The 14,483-nt window shown below is 42.2% G+C and overlaps 1 protein-coding gene across 1 annotated transcript; it reads left to right on the top strand.

Annotated features, from left to right (window-relative positions):
- Positions 1-1,079: 1,079 nt before the first annotated feature.
- Positions 1,080-4,787, top strand: LOC147616893 (putative pentatricopeptide repeat-containing protein At3g01580). Its single transcript, XM_086776532.1, has 2 exons — positions 1,080-4,193; positions 4,279-4,787. Exon 1 carries the CDS (start codon positions 1,087-1,089, stop codon positions 3,658-3,660), a length of 2,574 nt encoding a protein of 857 aa, XP_086632658.1. The 5' UTR covers positions 1,080-1,086; the 3' UTR covers positions 3,661-4,193; positions 4,279-4,787.
- Positions 4,788-14,483: the final 9,696 nt, after the last annotated feature.

Below are 14,483 nucleotides of genomic sequence, written 5' to 3'. Positions count from 1 at the left end.
GCAGACAACCCTGGGGGTAGAGGAGGATATTTTGATCGAGCGTATCAACATCCAGATAGTGATGAAGATGAAAATCCGGATAGTGATGAAGATGAAAATCCGAGGAATAATGAAACAGATGCCGATATGCGCCCTGGGAGTTAAAACAACCCTATTATTGTGGATGATAATGATGGTAGTTCCCAACAAGCAAAGCCAAATTATAGTCAATCTTATCTCTTTGTTTGTGAGAAAACATATAACTTCAAAAAAGCTATCGTCGATGGTGAGATGAGTTTGTCCCACTCTCACCTTCCGTTTGTAAATATGTTGGGCTTACAGAGGAAGAGGGATGTTTTCTCTAGTTAAATTTGCCGTCTGTTTGTAAAAATGTCATACACAAGAACACTGTAGTTTTTGGAAGTTTGCTTTGGACTCCATTTGTAATATTCTGGTTTTCAAAAAGGAAGATGGTTATTGTTTGTACATTGCTTTTACTATGGTGTCTTCGCGCTATCACATGTATAATCAGTAGTTCTCATCACATGAATATAATCAGTAGTTCTGTAATATTGTATTTCTTAAATATTTCTTGTATATTTTCTAATCAATATATAAGCAACAATTCTCCATTATTTGTTGTTTATTGTATTTCTTGTTTTCTGTACATATTTAATAAATTTCTATTTGACGTTTGACCGTTGATTCGATGATTTCTGGAACCTATGTTTCTTAAAGTCACGATATTCAATACCAAAATTCCTCAAATATTTGATGTATATTTTCTCGTCGATACAAAAGTTCTCCGTTATTCTATTTGTCAAATATTTATGATTTTCAATTAATTTTTAATAAATTTTTAGTTTACGGTGTTAATTTTTTTATTAAAGTTTTGGTGTCGATGTAATGCTTTTTGAAACCTTTGTTTATTAAGTCACATTATTAATTAGCTGCATTTATGCTGCGAATGAATGATCATATAGCATGGCTACAAGTTGATCTCATTCCTTTTCTAAATATCAAGTGGCAAAATATCCCAACCCCGGTCCCCAATCTTAACACCATATATTATGTCCGCGCAACGATAGGTTTTCGTCCCAGCCCGTCATGTGTAAAGGCGGCGGACACTTGGGTGAGAGATGCGAGATGGCTGTGGTGTGTCCCCCTCCACTGCCAGCACCAGCATCCATAGCACAACCATCGCAGCAAAGAAGAGGAAGCCAGCAACAGGAGAGACAGCTGCAAGATGCCCTGTCGAACCCTTCACAGTGTTTGGATAACAGACAACGCCAGGCTAGAAGCCCTCGGCCCCGCTTCAAACCTTTCAAACAGTCCACCCAGCTTCACAACCAGCTTATACCCCCTTCTCGAATACCTGCCCTTCATGATGATGTTGATGACGATCGTCATCATAAGGACGGTGGTGATGGTCATGATGATCATTTTATTGATGGCCATCTTGATGATGGTGATCGATATGATGATGGTCATCATCGTGATGATGGTGACATTTCGCAGAAGACGAAGCAGCAGATGCGAGGGCTGGGCCTTTCTTCTTCTTCTTATCATTTCAGCAAGGAAGTTGGGAGTTCCCCTGATGATGAGCTTCTCCAAACTCTATGCCAAGAAGGCCAGCTGGAGCAGGCACTGGACGTCCTCTCTCGCATTGACACAGCGCCCTCCACCAATATCTACCTGTCTTTCCTCAAGGCATGCAACAAAAGCAAGTCTATCACTCAAGCTAAGCTACTCCATGCTCATCTCGCCCAACGTAGGGTCAAGCTGACCGGCTTGCTAGGTGGGTACTTGGTCGTGACTCTTGCAAAGTGTGGGGCCATTGAAGATGCACTCCAAGTATCTAGCAGATTGCCTCACCGTACTGTCTTCTCCTGGACTGCCTTGATTGCCGCTTACGTGGACTGCGGCCAAGGACAGGAAGCACTTAAAGTGCATCAATGTATGCTAGAGGATGGTGTGGAACCAAACAGTTATACCTTTGTGAGCCTCTTCAAAGCTTGTGGCAGCATTCCGGACCTTAGACAGGGAAAGAGGTTACATGATGATGCCCGCAAGAAAGGCCTGACATCAGATGTCTTTGTTGGCAACAGCCTCATGAGTATGTATGGCAAGTGTGGGGCAGTTGTAGAAGCAGAGGATGTGTTTAGTGGAATGTCTGAGCGCACCATTGTGACGTGGACTGCAATGCTCTCAGCATATGTTGAGCAGGGCCAAGGAGAGATGGCTTTGAAGTTGTACAGACAGATGGAAGAGGAAGGCATGGGTCCAAACCAGCAGACATTTGTAGTCGCCCTTCAGGCATGTGATATGCTTGCAGACAAGGAAGAAGCTCTTGTTTCTTTGAGACGATCAACCTGCATGATGCCTCTGGAAATTGGCCAGGCATTACATGCAGATGCCCGCATGAAGGACTTTGTAGTGGATGTCTTTGTTGGTACTGCCCTCTTAAGAATGTATAGCAAGTGTGGGACTCTCGTGGTAGCAGAGCATCTGTTTCATGCACTGTACCAACGCGACATCGTGTCATGGAATACGATGCTCTCAGCTTATGTTGAGCAGGGCCAAGGGGAGAAAGCTTTACAGCTGTACCGATGGATGCAAGAGGAAGGCGTGAGTCCTGACCAGCTGACATTTGTTAATGCCTTTCAAGCATGTGGCATCCTTGCAGAGAAGGAAGAAGGTCTTGTTGTGGAGGGTAGATCAACTAAATTGATGTCTTCAGCAATGGGACATGCGTTGCATGCTGACGCCTGCAGAAACTGCACATCGGACACCCTTTTTGGTACTGCTCTTGTGAGTATGTATGGCAAATGTGGGGCCATTGTGGAAGCAGAGGATGTGTTCGGTGCATTGACTGAGCGTGACATTGTATCATGGAATGCTATGCTCTCTGCATATGTGGAGAACGGCCAAGGAGAAAAGGCTTTAAGGTTGTACGCACGGTTGCAAAAGGAGCATGTGAGTGTGAATGATGTCACACTTATCTGCACCATGCGAGTTTGTAGTGAAACAGGAAGTTTGGAGTTACTCAAACAGCTCCACTTTGACATTGTCTGTGCTGGGTATGATAGTATTTCCTCCACAGTGGCCACTTTAATTAATGCTTATGGAAGTTGTGCATGCATGGTAGATGCACAGGCAGTCTTTGATAGGCTTCCAGAGCCTGATATCGTGTCATGGACTGCATGCATTGCAGGACATGTAGCAGAGGGAAACTCTGTCGCAAGCTTGCACATGTTTGAGAAGTTGAAACTGGCAGGTATTAATCCTGATGACGTATCTTTCACTTCAGTTCTCTCAGCTTGCAGTCATTCTGGCCATGTTGCCAAAGGTCTTGAGTACTTTGAATCCATGAGCAGAGATTATGCTGTATATCCAGACTTGAAGCATTATAGCATTATGGTAGACCTCTTTGGGCGTGCAGGGGACTTCAAGACACTAGAGACAATGTTAAGGACGGTGCCGAAGCAAGATGGTCTGACCATATGGTTGTGCTTGCTGGGTGCATGCCAAGCACATGGCAATTTAGGACTGGCAGAACAGGTGTTTGATCATGCAGTGAGTCTGCAATCCAGGGAGGCTACTGCATATGTTTTGATGTCAAATATCTATGCTGATGCTGAGTCACAGGAATGTGCAGCTGATGGTTGGGATAAATTGTGATCACAAAGTACAATCTTTATATTTAAAGAGAAGAGGCTCCTAATACTTGTGCTGTCGTAGGAGCAAAGAGCTTAAAGACTAAGGGATGTTTCACTGACAGCATATTTGAGGTATTGTTGGGAAGACGTAAAGAATGGCCCTTCTGACCAATTAGATAAGCTGGTCACGGCTTTTGCTCACACCCGCAGGATAACCCATCCATTGTAATAAACATGGGTGTATATAGAGAGAGAGAAATCACAAAGTGGGTGCTCATGCCTATCTGGTTTCCACTTAGATGAGCAGTTAACTCTTCATAAGTCGGGACCCTATGGAGACATGAGAAGGGAGGAACTGCCAGCCATTATACGTGCTGTAGTACGGGGCATTAGCCCTTGAGGAAACCATGTGACAAGTCAAGCACAATTGTGGGGAAGACCCCATGCAGGCCGGATTTCATATTCTCAACACAGCCCCTCAAATTCACCTCTGGGGGAACCCTCAGCTCACAATTGTTCATCTTTGAGTCTTTTTAAGATCATAACAAATGCAAGGTTAGTATGAGGCATGATAGTTATGGTTTTCTACAGACAAAATGAAGACCTCTCACACGACTTGTCTGTTTTGTTGTTTTTGCAGACAGAAGACTAAAGATAAAAGCATGTCAACTACTTGAAAGGATCATCAAGCTCATGAGAAGAAGTAATAAGGGAGCGTGATGTGAACTTGCGCATTTGTGTCCATGTGCGCACAGCCTTGACAAATAGGAAGGATAAAAATGATGCCATTCAGGGATACCATTGGGTCTGCAGTGTGATTGATTGGGTAGTCACAGTGCATAGTTTTTGCTGTTCATGGATTGGTTTAGCCCAAAAAATAATCATATGCAGTCAAAGGGCTGGGGTTTGCATAAAAGTTTTATGTTCAAGTTTGCAGAAAAGGAAACTTTGAGAAGTAGCTCAGATCCCATCATTAATTCTCTTCTTGCATGAATGATGAGACTTACATACTTACTCTAATATTGTGAAGAGTTGTCCCCAACACTTTGACAATGTTGCTAGCTTAAGTCCTTGTTAAAGTTCATGATAAAATGTCAGTATAAAGAATTTAGCACATTGTAAGCATTTTATAAGGGTGAAAACTTTGAGAACAATTGAGAAGCCCAGCGCCTTGCATATGCATTTGCTTACTTATCTACATATGATGTCCGCTCCATGCAAAATACAAAGAGGGTGTACACAATTTATCTTCTATTTCAACAATTTCAATGTGTTCTACATTTGAGGGGATTTGTCAAGTGATATCAATTGGATCCGGGAAGCTTTTGAGACACACAAATTTGACTTTTCCTATGTGGCATACTATATTGAGCCTCCCAAATTTCTTGATTGTTGCTAGTGAGCAGAAATAACTATGGGATCACGTGCGTTGTCAAAGTTGACCATGAGAATATTTGGTGGAGAAAAACAATGTCCCGTCAAACTCTAGAAGTTCTTAAAATTTTAGGAACTTTTGCAAGATGCAATTGTGTTGAAAATACGATTATACCTAACACCAACGGTAGATTATTGAAACTTTTTTGTTACAACACTCTAGTAGATCCTTAGGCATGGTTTTGGCCTCGAAGAGCATGGGATAGCTAATATGATGTGCACTCGAATTAGATGCATGGAAGACATCATGTATCCTAGTAGTAGGAAGTAGCAATTGATGGGCTATTTCACCAACCTTTCCCAACACTTTGAAAGGCCCATAAAAGCGATGAGCAAGCTTAATATTGGTATTTTCTTGGAGTGAGCCATATCTAGACTTGGGAATCCTCGAGAACACAAAATCCTCTCTCCTATGAGCATCCTCATAGTACTTCATTTGCTCTTGAGACCTCTTCAAGTTGTCCTTGCATTCTTGGAGGAGTGCTTGCATTCTCTCCACCTATTGCGATGAGCAAGCTTAATATTGGTGTTTTCGTGGAGTGAGCCATATCTAGACTTGGGAATCCTCGAGAACACAAAATCCTCTCTCCTATGAGCATCCTCATAGTACTTCATTTGCTCTTGAGACCTCTTCAAGTTGTCCTTGCATTCTCGGAGGAGTGCTTGCATTCTCTCCACCTATTCCTTTGTACTAGGATTGACTCATCGTGCTTGAATACCACCTTTGGCAAGCTCACATTATAATGACAGCCTCAAATGGTGACATCCCAATGTTAGAATGATACGTGCTATTGTAAGTAAATTCAGCCAAGCAATCACTCATTTTAAGCATGTTGCGTCGCGAAACAATAATGCTTGGAATAGATCTCAAGCCACTCATTCACCCTTTCAATTCGACTATCTGTTTTGGGGTGATAAGTTGTACTAGGTATCAACTTGGTGTCCATGCTTTCAAAAAGGAATCTCCAAAATGTACTCATAAACTTGACATCTCTATCACTCACAATTTTCTATGGCAACCCATGCAAATTAAACACACTTTCTATGAATTGATGTGCCACCATTGATGCCGTATACTTCACCTATCAACACAAAATTGGTTGCCTTTATCAACCTATCCACCACCACATAAATGGAATCCCATCTCCTTGTTATATGAGAAAGGCTCATGATGAAATCCATAGCAATGTGAGTTTGTTTGCCTTCTGAAATGGGCAAGGGTTGAAGTAAACTACCAAGCTTATGTGTGGGAGCTTTGTTGAGTTGACATGGCATGCATTTAGATACATAGGCATGAACAATCTTTCACATTTCTTTTCAATGTAAGCTTTTTCCTACTATATCATAGGCCTTGAAAAGATCCAAATGCTCCACCATTGGGCAAGAATGCATCTCTTTCACAAGGAATATACATTTTGGTGACCTAGACTCTTATTTCCATGGTGGAACTTTGTTGTGTTAACATGGTTTTGCCCACTCAACCTATAGTAAGGCACTTTGCCATCTTACTTGTGCAAGAATGGACACTTAACTTTTGTAAGACGGTGCTGGAACATATAAAGCAACCTTAGCATAAGCTTAATGTTAAGTAGGAAAAGTCTACGGGCTTAGTGTACATAGTTACTTAAGATTGTTAATAGAGACTGGACCATTTTTAAGTTTGGTTAGCTTAGAGTGAAAACTAGTCACTTGTATATATAATTCATTTTTAATAATAAGCGATACATTGTAATAGTTTATTTGTGAGCTCCCCTTCTTCTCTCTTCTTGCTTGCCTTGTATGCTTTTGAATCTTGATTGCTTGTGCTAGATAGGTTTAGTTGTAGGTTTTATTCTTGCAATAGCTTCTTCTTCTTCTTTGTCCACCTTTGTGAGAGAGAACCATCGTGAAGAACCATCTCTTCTTGCCTCCATCTAGGTATTGAGAACTCTCCCTTCACGCCTTTGGCAAGGAGCATTTTGGTGTGATAACAGAGTAAGGACGTGATAGACGAGCAAGTGCACCCACAACGGAAAGTTGAGACGCAATGACACATGCTTCGAGTGGGCATGGTATTGCCTCTTAGAGCATCCATAGGCTCCTCTGACGTCTCTGAAGGTGGTGTTAGCACATAAGTAGAGGTGGAACCCACTGACTGCTCTCCATTCATACTTAAGCTTTGGGGTTGGTGTCAGAGGCATGGGTTTTGGTCTCTCCATCTTTGGTCTAGCATTAATGGCATGGTTGTAGAGGCTTGTGGTACAAGTTTTTTTGACTTTGGAGGAACAACCCAAATGTAGGGTTCCCTTTGTAGGAAGCCTTCTTATGCTTCTAACACCTTGGATGGGACCTATCAGAATATGAGCTCGAGCTAGCATTCGAGGGTCATCATCTAACTCTCTTTGGCTTAGAGATTGGGTGTGTTCTGTGAGGTTTTTGGGACCCAACAAATGGAAGGGTATCCACCGTAGAGTCCTTGAGCTTCTAACATCTTGATAGGGATCCAACAGGGCTCAGGGTTTGGGTAAAACTATTTAAATGGGGCTCCCACTTGGCAGATCTCTCCTCATGGTTGGGTAGGATTCTAGCTAAATGGCTAAAACTATTTAAATGGGGCTCCCACTTGGCAGATCTCTCCTCATGGTTGGGTAGGATTCTAGCTACATGGCTAAATGGTGGATGCTATCGCCATGCATTTTCTTGGGCGTTGTTGGCTAGCTAGGGTACTCTCTTGGGTACCCATTGGCCTCCTCGTTGAAGAGTTGTTATTGAGGTTGAGTTTTGGGGGGTGGTCTTCATCTCCATGCGCAAGGTTTTGGATCTCCACCACAGTGGGATTGGTCGATGCTGGCAAGCCTAGCGAGAAGAGTGTTGAGTGTTAGGAGTTACTTGAGGTGAGGGAATGCTGAGTGTTAGAGGTTACCTAAGGTGAGGGCAGGATGAGGCTTGGGATGTTGATAGGTGTGGGGCCACCAAGGTTATGGTAACCATTCCAGGGGGAAGTTGGAGTGTTGTAGTTATTTCCTACCAAGATTACACAATCAATGTTGGGGTTGCAATCCATCCCCTCCCATGGATGATGCTCTCTTTCATTGTACCTATGAGGCCACATAAAACTTACAATATTTAGCTTTAGTTCTAATATAAAATTCATCTTCAAAACAACTGAAGGTCATAGGTTAGAATTGTTTACCATGATAATGGCTTTTCTAGATCGTGCGAGGGATGGGTAGCCTAATGAGGTCATGCACATCTCCCAAGACAACATGTTGTGGCTAGCCCCAATATTAACTAAGGCAGACCATGTATCTATGTGGTCTTTTGGGGAAACTCTAGCTCAAGGCAAGTGAGTTTAATCATTGTGTTTGTTTTAAATTCATCAAGTACAAATAAGGATATGATTTTGGATTGTTCAATCATGAAAACCTTTTCCTAAGCTTTTAACGTGAATCCAATCCTCAAAGTTGGTAGGATTTGGGAGGGGCATATATTCTTGGTCCTTATCTTCACCATCTCACATCTTGTTTACAAGATCTACATATATTAATTGACGTGGTGGTGTAAGCAATTGTGTCAGACTTATTAGAAAGAATGCCATGACCCATTTTTAAGGATTGGCTACCCTTTCTCATGTATATATGATTGGTTTCACAATTGTGAACCAACCTTACTTTTCTCATTTAAGCCCTTCCAAGGATCATGGTGTATGACCTCTTCTCTAAAAATCCATCACCATGAATGTACGGTAACAACTTAGCCTTAAGGCCTTAATCTTTACATCATGAAAGATGATTAAAAGTTTAGTTGTGTTCCTATCAATAGCAAGCTTGACCATGAGGTGCATGCCTTTGAGTGGTGGGCCTCCCCAAGCCTCCCAGTAATCCTTGGTGATTACCACCATCCAAGATTGCAGAAAAGAGACCCTCTTTGTCTTACGTGTGGCAAAAGAGTGTGTAGTGTGGCATGGCTTATCCTCCTCCTCTTCAAGTTCAAGTGTGTGGGCTCTTAGGCTCACTAGTTGGATAAGTCTCTCCAAAGTTGAGAATTTCCTTGTAAAAGTTAACTTATCAGGACTCAGACTTCCAAGGATAATATGGTTGTAAGGCCTGCTATATCTTGCCTATGATATTTACACTCAACACTTAGCTCATACTCAATTGTAGTGGGCTTAGACGACTTGCTAATGTGAAGGGGATGTGTGATGATCCTTCCTTGGAAGAAATGGTGCCCCTATGATGGTGTCAAAATAAAATCGTCACCTACACCACATCAAGAGAGAAAATATTTTGGTGACTATGGTGACCATGTGGAAGGCCATCCTTCACCTCCCACTAAGTCCTCCTTCATTGTATCTAGCAATGCAAAAAATCTTGTTGGATTGGTTCCAGAGGAGGCAGATACCCTAGAAGTGGCTCTTTTTATGGCTTCTTAAGAATGGTTATGGGTTTGGCCACAACCCTGGCATGCCCTAAGGTTTCTTTACTGGTTCTATGGCATAGGGTATCTAGGAGATGCTATGTTAGGATTAGTGGTTGACTCTGGCGGCATAGGGTCTCTAGGAGATGCTAAGTTAGGGTTAGTGGTTCATACTCAACCACACCTCTTGTAAGTATTGACTCTAAATCAGCTTGCACCTTCCTTACAAGCTCTTGGGCTTGTTTCATTTACTTCTTCTCCCCAACACAGGGTTGGGAAACAATTTTAGTTTCTTTACAATGTTTGTGTAGTCACAATAGGTCACTTCTCTTTGACAAGAGTTGGTTTGAGTGGGAGATCACCCATTATCTCCATGCATGGGAGGAAAATCCAAACTATCATCCGAACCACTTTCAATGGTCACGACATCATTACCCTTGAGAACTGATCATGAATTACATTTCTACACGATCTTTGAGGTTTTCTTCCTTTGGAACTTTAGTTCTAGTCCTTTAGACTTTTTAGGGGCTACTGTAGCCTTTGTGGGTCTTGTGCCTTAGGCTCTTTGTTGGTGGCTAAGGAAATTTGAGGTTAAAGCTTGAGTTTTCTACTTTTTCTACCTTGGATGTTTCCTTTGAAATTGCCATGCCTTCTGATAGCATTAAGGGGGAATGTATGAATAAGTCTACCTTGTGCATTGAACAAGTTAAGGCTCATCAAAGTGGTTGGATGCTCCGGCCATCGGGGTGATTCACTCTAGAGGTACAATCCTTGAAAGCATGTTTGAGTCCACACTTATAACATGTGCCTCTATATGGAATGACATTGGGATTTGGAACTGGGGATGGAGTTGGGGTACTTGGTAGTGTGATGGATCTATGAGGATACTCACAAACATGGTGCAAGACATGGCAATGGAAATATTGAAGAGGTGGCATACATGGCATGTTATCGAAGTCTCTCACTCTTTGTTGCACCATAGCTTTGAAGAAGGAGGAATAGTCAATGGTGAATGGGGGTTGCTTTGGATATCCATATTCAATTGCACTAGTCATATGGCTCGTAGCTCTCATGTTCTAGACTCTTGGGGTCCCTTGGTAAAGTCACCGATGAGTACTAATTTATTAATCCAAGAGGAACCAATTGGGGTGGTAATACAAACGTGGGTATGGCATCAGTGGGGTTTGTACATACCTCTTGCTACTACATGGTTTTGATAAATGGGCATTGGATTTTGCACCGATTGAGAAGCATTTGGTATGGGTTGTAGGGCAATGGTTTCTTTGGCACTGTGAGAGCATAGGTTGTGTTTTCAGTTTCCGTAGTACCAACAACAATAGGTTGTATCATGGTTTCCATGGTGCTGGCAATGAGCACAATACTCTAGGCCTCAACATTAGACACTCCATACTCATATGATTTCGATGAAAGATTGATTGCATGCCAAACCATATATATCCATGGAAATTAATGTGGTTGTGTCTTGATTATTGAGGAATTGGCTAGGGTTGGCCTTGGGGTTACCCTTGGGTCAGTGTTAGCCTAAACAATTAAGTGGATTTTTTACTAACTTATCTATGTCCTTGACTAGGACTCTAGCTAGTGTTAGTGGGCATCCTTAACCCATTTTTGGATGGGTGGCTGACATCTACGTCCTTATCTTGCAAATTATATCTATTAGGTCTATTTCCTTGGGAATACTCATTGAAGATGTAGTGTCTAGATGTGTACAGATAGTCATGAAGCATCCATCGATGTGAGCAATAGTCTTCTTGTTGCCAGCTACATCTCTGTGGAGATACCAGGTTCTAGTAATGGAGTCCCACATTGTTTCACCATCCTCTTAAGGTCATGGATCTACTTGATAGAGCTCCATCTAGATCCACTAAGAAAGGCCTCATAGCTGGCCTTTTTATGTGGCTTAGAGACCTAAAACACTAGCCTTCTTTGCCTTTGAACTTTGCCTTCAAGGCAAAGTCTAATGAATGGATCTTGGTGGAGTTATAGACCTAAACCACTAGCCTTCTTTACCTTTAGTCTGAAGAATGAATAGATCCTAGTGGGATTATTAGTATCTCCCTTGGCCTCACAAATTTGATCAAACTTTTGTAGATACTAAATGGGATCTCTAGTTCCATCAAATTTGCTCATCATCCTTAAGATGTGGATTGGCTTTGTTTCACCCAACTCTAAGCGTGTAGGTATTGTGTTTGTGGGGCAACCCCCCTTCCCATTTCAAATGCCATCCTAATCATATATTCATGTGGCAGTGGAACATAATAAGGGAGTGGTTACATAAAATCCTCTTTTTCAGGCTTTGGAAATTCTTACCCCGTGGGGTTGGGCTATGTAGCCCATGGTACTTGTCCTCCAGCATCCTAGCTCTAAGGCTGTAGACTCACTCTACAACCTCGATGTGAACCAAGGGCACATTATGTGAATTCCCTCGTGGGTCACTTTAGTTTGAGGTAGACTTAGACATTAGCTCCTTACCCTTCCCCATGTTCCTTGTCTGAATTGAGAGGAAGATCTGGAACTTGGTTTCATCATGAAGACGCTTCTATAAAACGAGCTCCTGTGGAAAGTAGGACTCCTGCTGCTTACACTATGGACTATTATGTGTGTTTTGAGGAACACTTATCCCTAATGGCACAGTAAAGGAGACATGATTACCGTTAATTGTAGTTGTGGGCTAGTTGTTAGTTGTGGTTTGCTTGGAATAAACTTAGCACAAGATTAACACCAAATGGTTGAAACATTATGGCATCTGACATGGTTTAATCACTTCTTTAGGAGCCAAATCTTGAGGTTCTTGGTCTTGCTCTCGTGCTCCTTCATCACTAGAGCTTCATCCAAAGATAGGGTAATTTAGTACCCTTTTCATGAAGTTTATGGCACTATTTACGAAGATAGTTGGTAGAATCTGATGCTCGAAAGACTATTGTGGCTCCTATTTTCAAGTGTTCCATTGTTCCTCCTTCTTAGTTTGCATTTAGTTGGCTCATTTAATCTCAAATCTCCTCGTTAGAGGTGGATCTGAAATAAATTTTCCTTCTTAATAAGGACGCCTTTGTGCTGGGTGGGACCGAAGGTTAGGTGGGTGGGTTAATGCACTATATTTGATTGGCTTGGATTTTGATTGATTGAAGGAAGACCACCACCGGGCTTGCATGCGATTAAGTTCAGTGCAGTAAATGACTAGTCGCTCAGATTATTCAGACCACCACCAAGATTCCAATAGGATTTGGATCAAATGTGTACTCAGGTACATGAGTATTTGGATTTCATGAAGATTAGAGTGCCATTAATTACCTAATATCAGTCATGATCATTTGGAGGGCACCATAGAGTCGATTCAATCCACCATGTTGGCATGTGAAATCATCGCGCTGGCATGTGAAATTAAGTGGCGGCTCAGATTTTGAGTGATTTAAGGAAGACCACCGGGCTTAAGTACCACCGCAGTGGCATCCGAGACTTAATTACAAGGCATGTGGCCTAGATTTTGAGTGATTTAAGGAAGACCACCGGGCTTAAGTACCACCGCAGTGGCATCCGAGACTTAATTACAAGGCATGTGGCCTAGATTTTGATTGATTTCATTAAGATTACGGTGCCATTAATTACCAGTCATGATCATTTGGTAGAGTCGATTCAGTCACCGCACTGGCATGTGAAATTAAGTGGTGGCTCGGATTTTGATTGATTGAAAGAAGACTACCATTGGGATTGCATGTGATTAAGTTTAGTGTAGTAAATGATGAGTTGCTCAAATTATTCAGACCACCACCGGGATTCCACCAGGATTTGCATCAAAGGTGCAGTAAATTTTGAGTCGGCCACATGAGTATTTTGGACATTTGCCATCCTATCAAGCTTGCATGATTATTTGGACCACCAGTTTCCATGAGATTAAGTAGAGCACACAACCAGCCCGATGGAACTAGTATTATTTAAGAGACTCCTACTTGGCTATTTCACGATACTGCATCACTTACTTTGTGCTACCTCTTCTCTTCACTCTCCTCTACTTTGCTTCATTGCTCATCCTCTCCCTCCATCTCCATGTACCCATTCGCTCCCTCCATCGCCACACCCGCTCCCTCCCACTCACCGATCCGCTCCCTCCATCGTCACACCCGCTCCCTCCACTCCCTCCAATGCCACACCCTTTCCCTTCAATGACACCATCGTCATGCCTTTTAACTCCACCCAAATGCCTCCTTGTATCACTCTGCCTCCTACTCCTCATATCAACTTCATCCCCATTTTGTCATCTTCCACCTACAAGCTTCCACCTACAAGGTGGCCATTTTGCATTCAAACCAGCTCTTGCTAAATTCACTTGTGCACCATATTTGGACTCTCGGTTGGCTCCCCACAGGACTCTACATCGCCCATCTATGGCAGATGCATGAAGCAGGCCTCTATTGTGTCCTCCTGAATGGATGCCTTGTGGATGTTGACGAAGGGATAGCAAGATTCATGGAGGAGTGGTCTCGTCTCACATCATGAGACTGTATTGTACATCCATTTTTGTGTACAAATACATTTTATGCTCGTCTCACATCATGAGACTGTATCTTAAATCCTTCTCTCTCTGTAAATCCTTTTGATATACAAACACAAGGTCGATTTTGCCAATTGTGCTGACTATAATATAAAAAGGACAACATTTTGCTGCATCTTTTGTTTCATGCCTGTAATCTCATAAATTGTTCACTTTAAATGAATCTCTCAAATTGTTAACTTCTGATGAATCTATATCTTTTGTTCTCTCAAATTGTTAACTTCTGACGAATCTGTATCTTTTGTTTCATACATGTCCACATGTACGAGAGATAGTATAGTGTTGGCCATCGCATTGGCGATTGAAGAAGCTAGGATTTATTTGACCCTATGTAATGCCACCGTGCTAGTGAATCATGCGACCATGCACCGTTTTTAAATAATCGAATTTGATTAATCTAGGAGTGTAGTATCACAATTGATTAATTGAAGGTGCTGTGATTGGAC

This window comes from Cibotium barometz, chromosome 37 (genome assembly GCF_041138505.1).
Source record: "Cibotium barometz isolate CiBa-2024 chromosome 37, ASM4113850v1, whole genome shotgun sequence".
Classification (NCBI taxonomy): Eukaryota; Viridiplantae; Streptophyta; class Polypodiopsida; order Cyatheales; family Cibotiaceae; genus Cibotium; species Cibotium barometz.
Note: the sequence above shows the minus strand (reverse complement) of the source record. Positions and strands in the feature narration are given on the sequence as shown.

Coding starts and splice junctions, on each gene's coding strand:
- LOC147616893 (XM_086776532.1), top strand. CDS start 1,087: ATGTGTAAAGGCGGCGGACACTTGGGTGAGAGATGCGAGATGGCTGTG.